This window comes from Morone saxatilis, unplaced genomic scaffold (genome assembly GCF_004916995.1).
Source record: "Morone saxatilis isolate NCDOM2014 unplaced genomic scaffold, NCSU_SB_2.0 Contig21, whole genome shotgun sequence".
Taxonomy (NCBI): domain Eukaryota; kingdom Metazoa; phylum Chordata; class Actinopteri; family Moronidae; genus Morone; species Morone saxatilis.
In genome coordinates this window covers 10,615,364-10,634,326 of record NW_023339774.1, presented here as the reverse complement: position 1 = coordinate 10,634,326, position 18,963 = coordinate 10,615,364, and the positions used below count along the sequence as shown (strand labels likewise).

Below are 18,963 nucleotides of genomic sequence, written 5' to 3'. Positions count from 1 at the left end.
AGACAAAGTAACCTCCATACTACTTTAACTTAAAACCTGTGCTTTTCTTACTGTGACATTGCAATATGTCTGAAATATGTCTGAAAAAAGTCAATTAAACCCTAAAAAGCAACAACAAAACCGAAAATACACAAAGAAAAAAAAAAATCGGCAAACACCTTCCTGTGGTATTGTTTTGGTGCCTGTACCTGTACGTGCGACTGTCCAAGCCTCAGAGTGACCTCAGGTGTTTTGTTTACTGTACTAGAGGAATCGATGTTTCAGCCTTTTATTGTTTAGTTGGTTGTTATTTTTAATCCTGATGTGGTCTATGTGTGTGTGTGTGTGTGTGTGTTCACAAAGGTGTATGAATGGACTCAGTGTGGGATGTGGAGGGCGAACTGTGGGGTTTAGCTACAGGTTGTACTAATGTCTTCCACCCTTCTATGACTCCCTGGAGGGCTTTAGGCTGAAGAGAATTTCTGCTTTTCCCAGACAACACCCTGCAAGCCTCCCATGTGAAGGTGGTTCCTCCAGCACTTTACAAAATAAAAGCTTACATTAGAAAAAATGCTTGTATTACTTTTATCACTTTTCTGCACTCTTATGCTCACATGGTGTGCCTTTGCCATCATGCACTGAAACACTGATCAGGAAGTGAGAGAGGCAGTCACTTAAGTCAAATGCAAGAACTCGAAAGTTGTAATGCACTGAATATTAACTTTTCATCAAGCTATATATTCAAATGAATATATACGGCATGTTTGCGCTTATGTGTGAATGTCAGCGAGATTACATGGCTGACACTCTAAGAACATTTTTGGATGCTAGGGAGCTGAACCACAATGGACCGCTCCTCCTGGGGGCTGTAAAAACCACCGGAGGAAGAGGAGGAGAAGGGGGAGGAAAGGGAGGGAAAGTTGGGGAGAGGGAGAGTAAAGTTCATAGAGGGGATGTTGACGGCAAGGTGAAAGGTGGTGGAGGAAGAAGAGGAGAAGCCGAAAGAGGAGAGGAGGTGAGAAGCCAGGTAGTAAAAAGATACAAGAGCTAGGAAGCAGAGAAGGGGAAGGAAGGAAGGAAGGAAGAGGGGGATGTGTGTCCGGTTTAAAAAAAGATAAGACAATCGGTTCGGTCCAGAAAAGTGCAGGTCAGAGGGGGGGAATTTAGAGAGGAAGAGGTTTTGTGACTTTCTGGCAGGGTGGCTATCTGCACTATCTCCATATTTCATAAAAATACAGGCTTGCAGTATGAGTAAGATGGTGGTTATTAAAAAAAAAAAAGCGTGAAAACTTCCAGGTACGCAACTTAGAATGTTACAAGAGGGCCAGAGAGAGGACAAAGAGGGAGACGGTGATGGATTACCACGAATGAGAAATTCCCTCTCTGAGCAGCCAAAAGCACAAAAACATGAAAATGTGGTGAAAGCTCCAGTTACACCTGCTGTGTCTCTGCTGTGAGTGCAGCGCATGGAAAGAAACTCTGACTGCATATTGTGTGGGACGCTCATCTAAGCTCCGAGAAGATCATTTCAGGGGTGAAGAGCTAAAAGAGTGATTGATTACTGGTCCTTTGACTGGGTTTAAAAGGGGGCAGGGGCAAGAGGATTACAGGTTTTCTCATAACAGAGTTACAACCTGCACAGAAACAAGAGAAACACAGAGATGGAGGAAGAACGTTCAAAATCACAAGCTTGGAATAGATTTTTGTCCAGGTTTTATAAGCTGGTGAGCCCTACGGGAGCCATCTTTCTGACGGAGGACGCGTTACACAAAATGAACCAGCAGCCTTCTTACCTCATCACATCCTAATCGATCCAATATTTCACTCTGACCAACCAGAGCAGAACGGGATGCCACCAAATGAGGCCAAATTATTATTAGTCTAAAATCTTGCTATCATAAAACAAAACTGCAATTTAATACTGCTATATATAGAAAGAAATAAAAGACCCATCAATCAAATTCTTGATGTCTTTATTTAGTTACAAAACTCAGAATGAACAAAGTCTTATTAACTACTCATTTCATATTTTAAAAAGGAGGTGTGTGGCGTTCAGTGCTTTGGCCTCACAATCAGCACCTTGCATTTCACGTCTGCATTCCTCCTCTGCTCTGAGTTTTGGTTTGGCTTACCGGGACAAACAGACGGAGTAGTGCGTATGCTACACAGGAGCTAATTAATCTTCCCAATCAGCACCAAGGGCCATGGGCATTTCTCTTGTTTTCCCTCTATACGGTGAAGCAGTGGGCTATTTAAGGAGAAGCAGAGCAGAGCAGGGAAAGGGGGAAGGAAACGCCTGTCTAGACGCCCACCAGAGCCGCAGCTCATACATTCTCCAGCAGCGCCCACAGGCACACAAGCAGACCCCTCACCCCGAAAAACTACCTTCCCTCTGTCACAATATATGTAGGGGTGCTCTCCGCGCTCACAGTTGGAGTTCTGAGCGTTCAGGCGCAAACATCCCTACGCACAAATGTAGTAATGGAAGGATGCATGTAAATATGATGCGAAGTGAGACACACTACTAACGTAAGCCTGCGCCGCTACCAGCTGCGGCCCAAACATCGACCGTGTACTTAAACATCCTCACACATACGCACACACAATCAGCTCCAGGTTGACACAGGGAGTGTAAACAGGGCAGGTGAGTGAGGAATGATGGCTTCTCCTTAGCAGAGCAGGTCTCCACGCCTCGCTGCCTCTCTTTCACACACCCAGCCCCGTCTGCTCAGTCTCAGCCTGCGACACACACACACACGCTACGCACACAGTTAATCAATCATATATGCGCACACAATGCACTGCCTTCTCTATGAGGCAGAGCCGGGCAAGTTATACAGCAATGCCTCAGGTTCATAACACAGACGGGCTCACAGCAACCTCAAATCGAACACTTGTTGCTGCTAAAATCATCAACAGGCCTTTGCTCACATGTTTGAGTCAGCTGTAATCTACATGTATGTACAAAGACGCAACAAGCTGACTGGGATGCGAACATTCACACGCTCATTATGATGTTAAGGTGTGTTAAATAATAAAGACCGTCAATGTGAACGCCTTCCCAGAATGTGTGTGTGGACCAGTAGTGGATTTACTCACTCTGTGATTTTGGGATCGATGTTGCCTATCCACAAGCGGTTTCCGTCGTGGGCCACACTCTCTGAAATGATGGAGGCATTTTCCACTGTCCCTGCTGCAGACGACATGTGTACTCTGTAGGAGGCAGTGACAGAAGACATCAGAAGAAAGAGGAAAGTACAAAGAAAAGCCAGAGATACGTTCACTAACCACTGGGACACTACATCTCTCTGAGCACACAGGCCTTACATGATCGATTAAAAGGAATCTAGAAAATGAAGCGAACTGATCAGAAAAGATCCGATCATACATTTGATCTACTGTATGTTAATCCTGGGACTCTTCATCTCGGGTGTATAAAAGGGAGGAGCCCTGCACTGATCTAACAGCTGAACCTACACTCACAGGTCGTGCTAACATCAGCTGGAAGACAAAAGTACAGTGCCAGATTATACAGTGTCAATGATCCAGGTCGTTTCAATGAATCAAAAAGTCATAATCATTTCTCTATTGCTTTCTCGTTTTATGGTATTTACAAGAGGCGCATGGTTTTGTCATTGTATACATGTCAAACAGTGCGCTCATTGTAAATATGTGTTGGATTATTAATTAAAAACGTTTGATAAGCAGTTTCTTTGGTCTTCATTTACAGTTTAGCATCTAGCATCTCCAGTAATCATGTTAATCAGAAAATGATTCAGGGTGAGTTACTTTTATCCACAGCGCCAGGGAATCACTGTTCTTCTAAAAAGCTACAAAAAACAACAACCAATAAATAAATAAACAATAAGAGCTTCAGGGTTTTTTTTCTCGTTAGGAAACGTTTACATGCTACCTGCTAACGCTAGCTTAGCTAACGGCGGAGTTGATCGATCTGTTATCGGTGAGTAGTTTGCTCGTTAGGATCGACTGTGTTAGGTTGAACTAATGTCGGCCACCCAGGTGATGAGATGTTCAGTTAAGATAAGACAAATCTATCCACTAAACGGTTAACAGTCCGCTTCAGAGAGCAGCGGGTCGCTAGCAGTTAGCCTAGCTCAGCTCACTTTACCTCCTTTAAAACGTCAACAAACTTCCTCTTTCAAAAGCGACTGGGTTTGTTTCGACCTGATCCTCTACTGATCCCACTCCCGGGACGATTGGGCTACGTCAAAACGTAACATGAATCATCTCAACCGGTGTGTTTTATTCTCTTTCCTGTCGAACTTGAGCGGACGTGCTAACGTTAGCTCGGAGGCTAAACAGTCGCCTTGCTACCGTCTGACAACAAAGGCGCGGAGTGATGGTGTCGCTTGTTTAACTGTCTGTGGAGTCGAGAGGGAGCACTCGGTTTAATGTCCGGCACCTCCCGCAACGCTCACCTCGCCACGTTCTCTTGTCACGCCAGGCTGGAACCCCGCCCGCGCGGTGTACGCCGCATGGAACATCTACAAACACACACTCTGACGTCGCAAAACATCGGCGCGTGACGATGACGAGTTGGTTGTCGAACGGCTTCTCTTGAGCTAACGCGAGCCGGAGAGGACCGCAAAGTTCAGAGTAAGTATGCTGTTTGCGGGTCATTTACAGTGGAAACGCGGGTTTCTCCTGGTCGTAGCTGTAATTAACGGCAGTGGTATGTTAAGCGAGAACTCGGTTAGTGTTTGCCCGGGGTATTATGAGCAGAAGGCGGCGAAGAAGTGCTGTAAACACGACCTTCACACAGTTTATGTAAACTCAAGTAATAGGACCGGTCTGTATCTTAAATATGTCCCTACTGTTGTTATCGATACTATTAATATCGTATCTGTATCGACAGTGTCCCGTGTTCCCTGCTTCACTCGAGTCTCAATTTAAAAATTAAACTGAATCAGTAGTGGTAACCCAAAGACCTTCTGATATACAAAATATGTCAAAATATGTCAAAATATGTCAAAATATGTCAGTATGTCGTCAGTATGTAGCTGATAAAAAGCCAAACTGAACTGTTATTTTCAGTTTTCGGGGATATTTGTATAAAAATCATCATTCATTAATAATTCAGAGGGATCCAGTCATTCTAGCAAGAAGACACGTGTATGTGTCCTCTTACTTAAATAGTGTGTATATAGTGTGATATTGAACTGAAAAGATCAGTCGATTAGGTGATTGACCGATTAAATTAATTGCCAGCAATTATAATAATCAATTTTAAGACTATAATTCAGCAAAGTTGTCAAACATTTGGAGGTTCAAGCTTCTGAAATGTGAGCCTATTTTGCTTTTCTCTGTTTTATAGCATTGTTATATAAATATCTTTTGGTTTTTGGACTGTTAACTGGACATAAAAAAACAGTTTACACATGTGACCTTGGTCCCGAAGAAGTTGAGACATAATTTCTCATAACTCCTGGCACTTTCTGGCTTTACAGTTAATCAGTTAAACTAATTGAGATGTTAATTGACGTACTGGTTCGGGTGCAGCCCCAGTCTAAACAGTTTGTTTGACCAGGTAGAGCCAGGCAGAACATTATCAGATACTCTGCTGCGTTATTGTTTTTGGCACAAACTGCAGTGTGTGCAGAGGAGAGATCATGCTGATCACCAGCTGGCCTCTGCCACCTGAAGAAGAGAGAGGTGTGTCTGCAGCTGCTGCAGTGTGTGAAATCTACAGGATATGAGGCTACAGTATCCCACTGAACACCTGTGCTTCACTTTTTATGCTTGACTTCCCCTCTAAAGAGATCTGTCACCGTCCCACATCTGAGCCCGTCTGCTCTGCCACAGTGCACCGCCTCATATCAGCTTGTCAGGAAACCTGCCAGCCGTGGATGCCTGTCATGGGTTTGTATTGTAGCTGGTGGTCCACAGTCTAGCCTAAATATTGCTATTGAGATATTTTTGGATTTACTATCTGGAGTCAATGTTGGATTAACACCAGAGACGCACGGCATGGCTTTACCACTGAGGACACATTGTATCTGGGATTTCCGGGATTTCCGGGATTTTAATAACCTGAGGAGGATCTTACAATTTACAATTATTAAAAAAATAATAATAATACATATGATAGGTATATGATTTTGGCCTGATTCTGACCTCTTTTTTAAAGAAAAATGACAAAATGTGACTGTTTATGGCAAAATAAATACATAGATTCTAATTTTAATAAATTTCATAAGGTAATTTAGTGTTACATTCCTGCCGTGGATGATCATTCAGATCATATGTCGAAAGATAAAATTGACAGAATGTAATTGAGAAGTTGAAAGAATAATTAAGTATGAAAAGTATTTAAAGTAAGCAGAAAATTTCACATACTTGCTGGTAGTGGTTGGGTTTCACTGGGGATGGACTCATGACTGGTGGTGAGAAATCTTTACTTTCTTTCAAACTATTTATGTCCATTGAAGATAAGGTGAATTCTGAAACATATTTATAACTTTTGTTAGATTGAAATGGCTAAAAATGTGTACATCACTGTTTAAAACCCCCAGACCGACCTCTCAAAAGTGTTTTCAAACTCACAAATGCGTGTCTACAGTCAATTCACCGATCCATTTATCATTTTACAGAAAATAAATCTCCCTAATATGATAATTTGGGAAGGTTCCTCTCATTTGTAACTAAATTGTCTTTTAATGCAGCCGTACGGTTGGTTTCTCCTCACAGCTCGCAGTTATGAATATACCATAACAAGAGAGGATGTCAGCCAGGCTGCAGTACACTGCGAGCTGTTCACAGCCACTGACTGTGAAAGACCGGCTTTACTATGTGTTTGTGTCTGTGGGCTTCAAAATCTCAGTTTGTCTGTGCTTGTGTGTACGCCGAGGTTCAGTGACACAGTTCACAGTCGAGTGCCAGTTTGCGAGGTGGGAGGTGGTTATCCCATAGAAAGGGAGCGGTTGGTCTTGTGTGATTTTTGAATGGGAGGTTCCCCTTGAGGAATGCCCAAACAACTGTGCGTGGGAGTAGACTTTGTTTTGTTTTCTATAGATTTGTGTGCGTAAGAGGAGCAGAAAGAGCATGTCTGTGACTTACGTGTAATTGCGTATAATGTAGCCTGTAGAGTTGAGTGCAGGAAGTTCTACTACTGCACTGATGTGTTCTTACCAGAGCCTCTTTTCCTCCTGTGTGCTTTGTTTTGTCAGAGAAATTCTGGTTAAAGGCACAGTCTCTGATCCAAGCAGTGAAACCATTCATCGGTTAATCAATTTAATATACACTGCAATTCAAACTGTTTCTTATTTTAACATAAAGAATAGTATATATTTCATTTAGTCGAGGCCCACGCCGTGCTGTATGACAGGGGAGAATACTTTTGTAACCATTTCCCCCAAATACCTTTCAATTTTGACTTTTGTGCACTTAAAACAGAAACTTGTTCCCATTTAAATCTGCACAGGTTTTGATGCTAAGCTTCCAGTTTCTTTTACCAACAAGTTGTGATCTCTTCTGTTCTTATTTAACTGTTGTTCAGAGGGATCTTTGTCTCTTTCTGCCCTTTAGGTTGTACATGTACATGTGTTTGTAAAGAGGACTTTGTACAACCTAAAAGCAGAAAACACCATTCAAAAACACTCTACAACTCTCCAAATTAGGCTTTTGTCGCAGGCCATTCCAAACCTTTTATTTATCGGTTGATCATTTTTCAGTGTTTTGCAATATATAGGCAGGTGTTTCTATTATTTTGTCTACCCAGCTTACATCAGTAAGAGCAAGCTAAATAACAGGAATGCCTCTCAGTATAATTCAATGCTATTCAGCTGCACCACAAACTACATCCTCCAAAATGTTCATAAAGTTAAATCAAAACCTCTTTAAAACAACATAAACTGGCAACTGAGTGCTGCCTGCAAACACATATTGTTGACATTGCAAACAAAAGATGGCACAGATTGTGTTGGCACTATTTTCTTTTTGTCAGAAATGAATAAAGTTGCCAGGAGAAAAAAGAGACTATGGTACTGCAATAGGTTAGAACAAGATGTAGGCCTACCTCCTACTGGCTGATATGAGCTATTACCTCATTATTATAGATAGTGCCAGTAGGGCCTCCATCTGATCTGTGAACAAATACAACCCAGTCTCAACAACAGCTTTGTGTTTACACTTCCTCTAACACATTTTTTCTTTAACCTCTCAATTCCCTCTTTTCTCTGTACAGTGGCTTTGAATCACCTGCTGCGACCACTGCTGTGCCAGTCCCTGCTGCGACAGGTCAGATCCCCCCTCGTGGCCACATCCAGGGTCAGTGCACCACCTCGGTACCCCAACACCACCTGCTACCCCAGTGCATGCATCAGGCTCTACGCCACCAAGAAGTCAAAAGGTCAGTGAGGAGAGTTCACATGAGTACAACCTCTGATGTTACTTGATTAGATATTATTTGTCTTAGATATGAGTCTTCACTCTTCCCTCAGAGCTTTTTCTTCTTTTTCTCTTCTCTTCATCCAAGCCAAGGCAAAGGGCCAGTCGGCTAAGGTGAATATTAATTCGGCTCTGGTGGAAGACATCATCAGTCTGGATGAAGTGAAAGGGGAGATGACAGCTGTTCTCAATGCACTCAAAGATGACTTCACACGCAACCTAAGCATCCGAACCTCGCCAGGTATTCATCTTATCTCGAATTCTTTCCCTCTCATGTCTGTCTGCCTGTGTCTCCTTTCATCACTCTCCATTTGTTTGTCAAACTTTACACCCTTGTGTACGAAACAAAAGACAAAAAGATGGCAGCCAAGGTTTAGGTAGTAGAGAGGGTCCGGGTTGACACTGAATCTCAGTTTCTCCCCAGTATCTGCGGATGCACAAGCCAGTGCATACCTAATTGCTAGTCCCAAGCCCGGGTAAATGTGGCGGGTTGCGTTAGGAATGGCTTCCTGCGTAAAAAAGCCTATGCCAGATCAAATATACGGATCATTAGACCTACAGATGATATGCTCTGGCAACCCCTATGGGGACCAAGCTGAGACATAACAAATCCAAAGACAAAAAGAACTAATAAAAGCAATATAATAAGAACAGTGAGAGTGTTGTCACAAATGTAAGGGTTTAATTTAGTTGCTTAGCTTGCTTAACAGTGTTAAAGAAGAAAAACATGCTAGAAAAGAACAAAGTAAATTAGTTATTGTCTTCTTATTTTATTTAATTCTCACTTATATCACTAGTATTTGTATGTATTTTCCAACTGTAGTTCAGTCTGCAAAGGTATGCCTGGGCTCTCATGGATGTCTGCAGTCCAACCAGAATGATAAAATGTTAGTGAAACCAATGTTTGAATCCAGTCTTTCCAAAGAATGTTTTTCGGTAACATCTCTGCAAACATGTCTCTACACTTCCTCTGTTCTAGCCCAGGGTTAACATTTAATCATTCAGCATCTGGCATTATTTTCATATTGTTGGCAGAAGCAACACTACATGCATGAATCAAAGAGGAACATACAGAGTGCTGAGGTCACATACGGCGCTTCTTTATTTGTTGATTTCTACTTTGAATTTGAAAAATAAATACCAAAAAGTCAGACGGACAGACATGTGCACTGACTGTTTTAATTACACCGTGCACTTGTGTTTCTCCATCCCATCATGCACTGTATACATGAGGCCTTTCCTTCTTTATAGCACATTCAAGTCAGGAAGTCTTCCTCTTTGTTTGCATCTACCTGACAAAGTGCCTAAGGGCTGAGAGTGAGCCCCAGTGTGACCTTACCTTGACCCCAGTTTGACCTCTTGTTTCCCCAACTACATCCAGGTCTCGACCCTTTGCCTCTGGGTTCTAACAAATGCGAGCTGGCCTCTGGAGAGTCAGAGTTGGGGGTGTATAATAGAAGCTCCCGAGGGAGGAGGCAGCCGCTAGAATCAGACTTCAGACTTAAAGCGTTTGAGATTTTTTATTTATTTTTTTTTTTTTACTTCCTTGTTCTCTCTGACATTTAATCTGCTGCATGTGCTGTCTTTATACTTTTACACTACATGCAGGAGAGTGAAACAACGGAAGCATGTAGACAACCTTGATGTCCGTTTAACTGTTCTTTATTCATTTATCCGTCCATTCTTCATCTTGTTCACTTCTTTCCTTGTCCACTCATCATTCAGCAAAGTCCCGGACTGAGTCATTTTCTGTCTTCAGTCCCTCCCTTTATCCCTCCATTACTTACTCTTTTCTTTTGTTTTTCCAACAAGTCCCAGCTTTATATTTTGGCCTCTGCTCATACCATATTTTTCAATCTCTGTCTCATACTTTTGAATTCAAATTTCTCATTGACCCACAGGGAAACGTTTGTTCACAGGTCAAGAATTTTCAAGACTTTCCTACTTTCACTCACTTTCTCCCCTTTCTCGTGTCAGTTTTGCCTCCTTCTCTCCATCCTGTCATCCTTTTATGTCTCCTCCCTCCATCTCTCTATTCCTCACTGCTCTCCTCCAGTCTCTCCATCCTCCTCTCTTCTGTCCAGCTGCACAGTAATCCAGGGAGGCAGCAGGACTTAGAGCTGACAGGAGAGATGAGATGGTGGAATGGAATGACGTCAGTTGTCAAAGTGTGGTGTGTGTGTGTGTGTGTGTGTTTATTCCATGAACCTCTCATCTGGCTCTTATTAAGCTTACGAGTACATGTGTGTGCATATGACTGCATGTACTGTTGTGTGTCTTCACTGTATGTTGTGCATGTGTTTGTTTGCGTGTGGCAAAACGTGTAGCTAGATAAATGCAGAGAGAAGGGATCAATGCTATGACCACCATTTTGTGGTTAGTCACAGATGGGTAATGTGGCCCCCGAAAACCACCTCTGTTTGTTTTTATGGAAACTTTTTTTAAGACGTAAATGGCATCAGACATTCAACAAAATACAGCAAAACACCTTCAGGTCTTTTAAGTTGAAGAGAGCCTAAAGGAATAGTTTGACATTACAATACATAACAATACAAGTGTTCACTTTCTTGAGGGTTAGATGTGAACACTGATACGACTCTGATGTCTTTCTGTTGACTGTAAGGCTACAGCCAGCAGCCATTTAGCTCAAACAAGCATAAGGTCTGGGAAGCAGGGGAAAACAACCAGTCTGACTCTGTCCAAAGGAAACCAAATCTGCCTACAAGCACCTCTAAAGATTACTATTTAACACCTTATATCTTGTTTATTTCATCTGTACAAAAATCAAAATGTAAAACAAGTTGCTGGAACTATTTCTTGGCCGGGCCAGTGACTCCTTGGAGGCTCGACAAGACTAAATAGTTAGCAATTAATCCTCTGTAAATCTGCAAGTTGTTGTTTTTACATTTGGAGTTCAACATAGGACATTAAAGCTGCTATAATGAATATGTTTGATACTACTCATAGTGACATGCCCACAGATAAATTATCATCTGACTCTGTCCTGTTTTAGTGTCTTTCAGGTCATTGGTTTGGTTTTACATTCAGCAACATTGCTGTTTTGATTCACTCTGACTTACACTCTGCTCCTGCAATCTTTTCCAGAACTACAAAACAGTTATATAGTACCCATCCACCACCAAACAACAGACAGAAAACAGTTAGTGATTTAACAGCTAAAGAGACAGATATTTCCCTTAGAAATTGGTGGCGATCAGAAGCAGAGCCAAAAGCAGAATGAATGTTGGACTTCATTCACCTGGTGCACAGAAAACACAACTTCAAATAAATGCTAATGTTCCTCCATAACTGCGGGATGTCTAAATAAGCAAGTGTATGCTAAAAAAGTTCACCACATCAACTTAAAAGGTGATGATATGTCAGTGTGTCAGTGCAGACCAAACAACTGCATAGAGACCACCTTGATCTAGGTCGAATTTCGAGCTAAAGCTGTATAGTTGTTTATGTGGTGGAAATGCAACACATGATGATACATTTATACGTTTAGGATTCATAAACTTTTTAACATATTTAGCTACACTTCTGCTGATCAAGGCAACTGCTTCTCATCGTGTTACAGTGCAGGATCCTTCCACTTACCTTTCACTAACTGTCTGTCTGACATTGACAACAGAAGTCTAGCAGCAGGATACAACTATTTCCTTGTGACCATCAGAGTATTGCTGAAATAAATAAACCAGAATTAGATTTTGTTGTCCTTTCAGCCCAGGTGTCCATGTAGGTCTGATGCTGAACTGAAAAGTTACCTTTCTGTCCATGCTGACTTCCTGTTTACAACCGTGTCAACCTTTTATAAGATTATCTATTGTGTAGACAAGGGGAATGAAAACATAAAATGTTGATTAATTGTGTACATTACTAGTATATAAAGTTCACAAATTATGGGCCGGTTTAATGTTACTAAGGTACAAGTACTTTATATATGAAAAGCAAAAAATGCGTAGTTTACATTTGAAAGTATAGTGTAGTGCATCATGTAATGTTTTGATCAAAAAAAAAATTCTTTCTTAGCCAACATCGTCTGCCGTGCTTCTTCTCTCGCAACCCTCATATCCCTCCTCACCCTCCATCTTTGTAGTTAATGCAATGTCTGTCTGTCTGTCTGGCCTCCTAAAGCACTAGCAGATGTGTAGGTGCTCATTGTCAAGGCACAGGTAACAAAGATGGACAGGCTGAAGGTCACAGATATGGACATGTCTGCGTATACACAGAGAGGCACTGTGAGACGCACAGTGGGACAGGCAGGTTTAGAGCTGCACTCAAGTGAATGTTTGAAGTCAAAGAGAGAGACAATAATTGGCAGGCAGATAGACGGTAATTCAGTTCGGCTGCTAGCTTTAAATAAAAGTTATCAATTTCATCACATCATACCAACTGTTTTAGTTATTTCTTCTTCTGCAGCTAATCTCTAAGTGGTACATCTATGTTTTTTTTTTTTTGGCCTCAAAATCATATATGATAAATTCATCCTGTAGAGAAAATTACACCGTTGGCTCACCTCCTCATCAACCCCCCCTTTTCCACACACACCACCAGCACTGCCCCCAGTGGGTAAGCGTGGGGCGGGTGATGTAAGGCAGAGGTGGAGAAGAAGGAAACAACTGCGTCTGAGGTTAGCCAGATGGAGGAGAGGGAGAGGGTTGGATGGATGGATGGAGTGAGGGAGTTAAGGGAGAGAGGAAGAGAGGGAGGCAGGGGACAGAAGTCGACTCATGTGGGCAAACTTAAACGTACCTTTTCCCAGCGTTGACAGCGAGGAGAGACAATAGATCATGGAAACTCTTAACAGTCTGACAGTGGTCTCTAGTTTTTTTTTAACTCGCTCATGCAATTTGCGGTTTCTGCTGCACATTCATCTGTCTGTCTATGTGTTTGTTAATCTGTCAGAATAAATGAATGATTGTATTTTTTTTTTTTTTTATGTTTGGTCTGCGTGGAAACCGTGTCATCACACCAAAAAATTATATTTACCAAAGCCCGACCCGTACTGGATTTTTGGGCTCGATACCGATATTGATCCTTGAGAAAAAATACATGAACATAAACAAGCATTTTGTAAATTTCAAACAGTCAACGTCATTGAAATTTTTATTATTTAAATAACTACAGATCTACAAAACAGCGTTCAACCTGAATTTAGAGGAACAAAGTCAAATACACGTAAAACGCAGCCTAAAAAAAACCCATCTATTGCTGAAAATGCTGATATATTAGCCAATAAAATTGGCCTGCAGATGCATAGATGCAGAAAATTACGCATGGCAACGGTAAAATAATGCCTTAAATGGTCAATGTGGTAAATAAATTGTGAATAAACAATTACATGTATTTGTATTTGTTTAGGAGCTCTGGATCACATTGTGGTAACAACTCAAGATGGGAAGTTTCCCCTCAACCAGCTGGGTCAGATCTCCATGAAATCACCTCAGCTCATTATGGTCAACATGAGCAGCTTCCCAGAGGTAAGACGATCACACACACACACACACACACACACACACACTAGCACACATGTGTACAGATTCTTCCGAGCAGAATCTGTTTGTCTCACGCAGACAAGCACACAGTAACTAAAAGCTTTATAAAAATAATCCAAAGCACAGACAGATAGACGGCCCTCACAGAAGGAAAAGTGAGCCAGACCAGAACTCTTAAGCCCACATCTCTGTATAAATGAAACCTGACCTGCCTCTCTCTCTCCAACTGTGTCTCAGATGCTAATTGATTGATCACTCGGGGAGCCCTTTGTTCTGAGGTGAAAGATAGCAACAAGAACCTAAACTCTGTGTGTGCGTGCGTTGAGATGTGGTTATGTCTGCGTGTGAGTTGTCACAGAATAGGAAATGACCTCATTTTACCCCCAGGTTAGGAAGGAATGGATTATTTTTCTTTTCTTCTTTTTTTTTTAAACTCCCTTTTTCTCTCTCCCGTTTTTCCTTCTTAGATGATACACCACTGTACTAATCAGAGCTCCAGAAAGAAACTTTGTCCATGGGGGCAACTCACAATTTTAGTGGCCAGACATTCTGGTGGTGTGGAATATCTACATCTGCTTCTTTTAGTATTTAACATGACATTGTACAACCGTATATCCACAGACAGTCACGACTGAGTTTTCTTTGATCTCATTGGCCATTGAGCCGATATACAGCTACATGGTGCATTGTTTTCATTCAGTTTATTTCATATCTGCTTCTCTTCTCAGCACATGCAACTATTATCAAAGTTGAAGCTCACATATTTAAAAGGTTAGATAATAAAATCCACAATTAAGTTATACATTTAGTATTATTATATGCATAATATGGTAAACGCAAGACAAACACATGCATAGTGTTTGTTTAAAAATCTAAAAATGAGGACCCCTAGACAAGAAGATAAGAAAACACGAAGTCAGTTCAGTTGAACAGGATTAATAAATGATACCACCTTACAAGTGATGCTAAAATGTACAGTATTTCACTCGGAGACCTGCTAATTGATTAATTGAATGATTGCAATAGTTCAGTCAGACAACTCACATTTGAAATGTACGAAGAACGGCAGGCAGCAGTACTGATGCAGGGCAGCAGTGACATTGACAGAGCAGAGGGAGAGCGCTCCATTAATTAAACATTTTAAAAAGTAGTTTACGAAGTGCAAAAACTAATACGTTCAATTAAGTTCAAGAATTAAAATACAGAACAAACCTGATTTAAAGGGTTAAGTAGAGAAAAAGACTAACCAGTCTCTAGCCATGCTAGTTGTACTTTGCGTTAAATGCTCAAGTCTGCATGCTCACAGTGACAATGCCAACATGCTGATGTTAAGCAGGCATACTGGTGTTCACCATCTTAGTTAAGCACCTGAGCATGCTTAACATTTGCTTAACAGGTAATAAACACAAATGGCAGCTGAGGGTGATGGGAATATTAGTTTGCAGGTATTTGGTCATAAACCAAAGTATTAAGCAAATAAAATTTTTGACCTGGTGATGGTACTAGATGAAAAGTTGAGAAATCACCAAAACCATTACAGTTCATGCCAAGTGGGGAGGTCGTGTGTGCCAAATTTCATGGCAGTCCATCCAATAATTACTCAAAACCACAGATGTGAACCTCATGTCAGGGGATCACCCAATTAAGTAGACTTCATCTTCGGGGGGCCATGAACGTCTGTACAGAATTTAGTGGTAATCCAATAAACATTTTGACAGGGTATTGAAGGACAAAACATAACAGAGACACAGGTGTATTACATTTGCATGTTGGAGGAGCAAAATGGATTCATTAAAACATCACACAAAATGTTAATTTATACATTATTTAAACATCAAAAAACAGCTAAACAATAGAAAGGCAACATGTGGGATCAAAAAGGAATATTGTGTCTAGAATACTGCCTTATTAAAACGTGTGATTTTAGGAGAGACCAGGCAGATACTGTTATAAGAAAAAAACACCTCTAGTTCAGACTAGGTATCCAAAGAGGAGACCTTGAGGAAAAGAAATACTATTCCACAAGTAGATTCAGGATGAACATATTAGGAAAATATTGGGGGACAATTTCTATATAGAAAAAAATGTTACATAGATACTGTTTTATTGTAGAAAAGAAAAGGAGGTTAAGGACAGAGATGTATAGTGTCTATGTACTATAGATGATAAACTCTATATAAAGTCAAAGGAAGTCAAAAAAAAAAATCTGATCAAAATCAAAATTTAGGCCATAATTAGGTCAGACTTTTTCTAGAAAAAGTCACTTTCTCTATGCCCGTATGCTCCGCTATATGTACCCTAACGGTGTGCTTAACTTTGCCCACGGACTGTAAATAACGTTTGTGGTGCAAGAGTTAACTTTTTCTTACCTCGCTGTTTAAAATCGGTACATTTGAAAAGTACTGTTGCATTTCACACAAGCACCGCATTTGTAAAACCCATGCGGGATGGGGGCAGGCATGAGCTGTGACTCTTTGAGTATTTTGAGGAGGCAGGTCTGAATGGGCTAGAACGTATCATGAGAACACTACTTGGAGGAGGGGGGGTCATATTAATCATATTCAGCAGAGCGGTATTACTCAAAGATAAATAAAGGAATTTAGTTTTACAAGAATTCAAAGATATTAACCAGTTTTCAATCGCATGGACGACATTCAAAAGCAGTTTGTTCTTGCGGAGAACCACCCGTCTGTTACAACAAAAAACTGTTTTCCATCATCTTCTATTTTCCTACCGGTCACCTTCTGTGAACCTGACGAGTGTGGTTTTACTTCTTTGTTCTCTTTTGTGCTGATATCACAAAACAACATGCAAATCTTAAATATCAGGATCTCAAATCTGGGAATCCAGTCTTCAACCTGAATCGGGCTGAATGGTCCTTCGGTGAGTCTGTTTCCTTCCCAGAAACTCAGACCACACACACACACACACCGACAGACACACTCTACCTTGTCGTGCCCTACGTTACCCATGTCCCACACAGAGGTGAGTCCTCAGTACCCAGAGCTAATAGGCTTATAATGATGCCTATCCATTACCAGGCACTCCAGAGGCCCTAGCATTGTTTTCCATTCATTCATTAAGAGTAGCCTGGGAAGGCACAGTGGAACAACAACTACTAGCATGCTTAGATCAGGAGGCAATCTGGTGTGTGTGTGTGTGTTTTAGGATGAGTGTGTGTATATGTGCATTTAAGCATGCCACCACTGTGTTTATAAAGTGTTTTCTTCAGGACTCTCGCACACATTCCTCTCCACCCGCTCACCTCTTTGCTTTGAACTGGGCCGGCAAGCGTTTGATGTGAAACTTCAGTGTAATTTCTTTCCCTCTCCCAACATATTAACCAGAACCCGCCTGGCCTTTCCAGAGAAATTCTGCTTTTTTTTTCACCCCTGTAACCACCAAAGTGGTCATTGGAGAGAGGAAACGGTGATGAATTTGATGCTGAGAACAATCAAACATAGGTATGGGCTGAATCTATCACCCCACGCTCAAAGAGAGCAACCAGAGGGCCTGTGCTCCGGATGACTTTAACAAAGGAAAAGAAACTAAACCTCATGAATTCATTTAATGCGCACAAATAAATTCCTTTAATCTCGCTCCCATTTCTTTCCCCCAGCGGAAAAGGCCAGAAGGAGCTGTTGAGAAAGGGGAGTAGAGCAGAAAGTGGGGGGAAAAAGGAAATGTAATGCTCTTTTTTTCATCACATTGCACATTTACACACTTTGTAAAGCTCAGCTAAGGGAATTGTCATGTGGTTGCAGAATTGGTTTGAGGAGTGTGACTTTGTTTTCAGTGATTCAAAGGATTTGGCTTTATGCACCGTTTAACTGTTGTTCTCTGGTTCTGATGTTGTATTTGCTGGACTAAAGGATTGTGTTGTATATGGTGGATCAAGTTTTTATGTCTCACATATGTGAATCCTGTTTTAATATTTACCATTGAGTCACATGCAAGCTTCTTTTTTTCTGCCTGCCAAACAAATACACTTTTAAATCAAATTCCAGAGGACTCAGAGCGACTATGTCAATGAACTGATATTATCCAAGTATTGTGTGATTGTAGAACAACATCTTTGTCTGATCCCATCTTGTGTTGAGATATCATTTAGCCTTTACAGGCACAGCTGCCTCTCCAGCCAGTGTCCACATTGACACTGGATCATTTGTTCCCATCACAAAACACACAATGCTCTTCTTTTCATTTCCCTCTGATTATCTCCATCCTTTTAAAAAGATGACAGATGGTGTTTGGGAAATATTAGTTTCTCCCCCCCCCCCAACTTTTTCAATAGCCCATGTTAGACAACAGCAGAGGAGGGAAGGGAATATTCTGCAGATGTTTTGACAAATTTGCAGGAGGCAGGCAGTTATTCTGTGTCCCAAATCCATGGCTGTCCTCACTATCGATTTATTTCTGTCGGTGTACCTGTTTTTTTCTGCTGTGGGATGTAACGACGTCTTTTGGGAAAAAGGGTTATTAAGGCAATAATGACCTACATCCATCAAAATTCTTAGTAACACTAGTGTTGAATGCATTTATTGTTCACCCAAAGAAAAGAACCCTAACAATTGGATATTGTATTACATATTTCTGCAGCACACCTTCTTCATTGCTTTTCAATGAATAGAAATAAATAGAATTTAATTAATGGTTTCAGTCATTCAGATAAATGGTCGGTTCGTAGATATAAAAGGATCAATTTAAGGTATTTATTTAGGTATAATATTTTATTTTTATTTTCAGGTGATTATAAACTAATGGAAACATATATATACATATTATGTTCCATTTCTGTCATATCCTGTAAATAGAGCCCCATAAACCCTTTTCTCATCTCATCAGAATATATTCAATTAAACATTTGATCCAAAAATGAACACATACACACACNNTGTGTGTGTGTGTGTTTGAGTATCCATGTATCATACACAAGCACAAGCAGACTCTCCTGTGAGGTCACTGTGGGTCAACGCCCTGCCCTGCAACCTCTCAGTCCTGTCCCACAGGGCCGAGCGCTGACAGTGGCCCGAGGCACTTCCATACTGCATGGGCTTCCCCAGACACACACACACACACA

The 18,963-nt window shown here is 41.1% G+C and overlaps 2 protein-coding genes across 4 annotated transcripts in view; one reads left to right on the top strand and one right to left on the bottom strand.

Moving 5' to 3' along the window:
* Positions 1-4,339, bottom strand: part of rbm18 (RNA binding motif protein 18) — a gene marked incomplete at its 3' end in the record, with an annotated part of 11,743 nt that extends 7,404 nt beyond the window's left edge. For both annotated transcript variants that reach the window (XM_035668469.1, XM_035668470.1), the window contains 2 exon segments: positions 3,079-3,192; positions 4,109-4,339. In XM_035668469.1, coding sequence (XP_035524362.1) covers positions 3,079-3,185 — 107 coding nt within the window.
* Positions 4,340-4,507: 168 nt separating this feature from the next.
* The window catches only part of mrrf (mitochondrial ribosome recycling factor), a gene marked incomplete in the record, with an annotated part of 18,007 nt that continues 3,551 nt past the window's right edge, over positions 4,508-18,963 (top strand). The window contains 4 exon segments of one of the 2 annotated variants that reach the window (XM_035668162.1): positions 4,508-4,596; positions 8,183-8,347; positions 8,474-8,626; positions 13,750-13,868. In XM_035668162.1, coding sequence (XP_035524055.1) covers position 4,596; positions 8,183-8,347; positions 8,474-8,626; positions 13,750-13,868 — 438 coding nt within the window. 2 annotated transcript variants of the gene reach the window in all.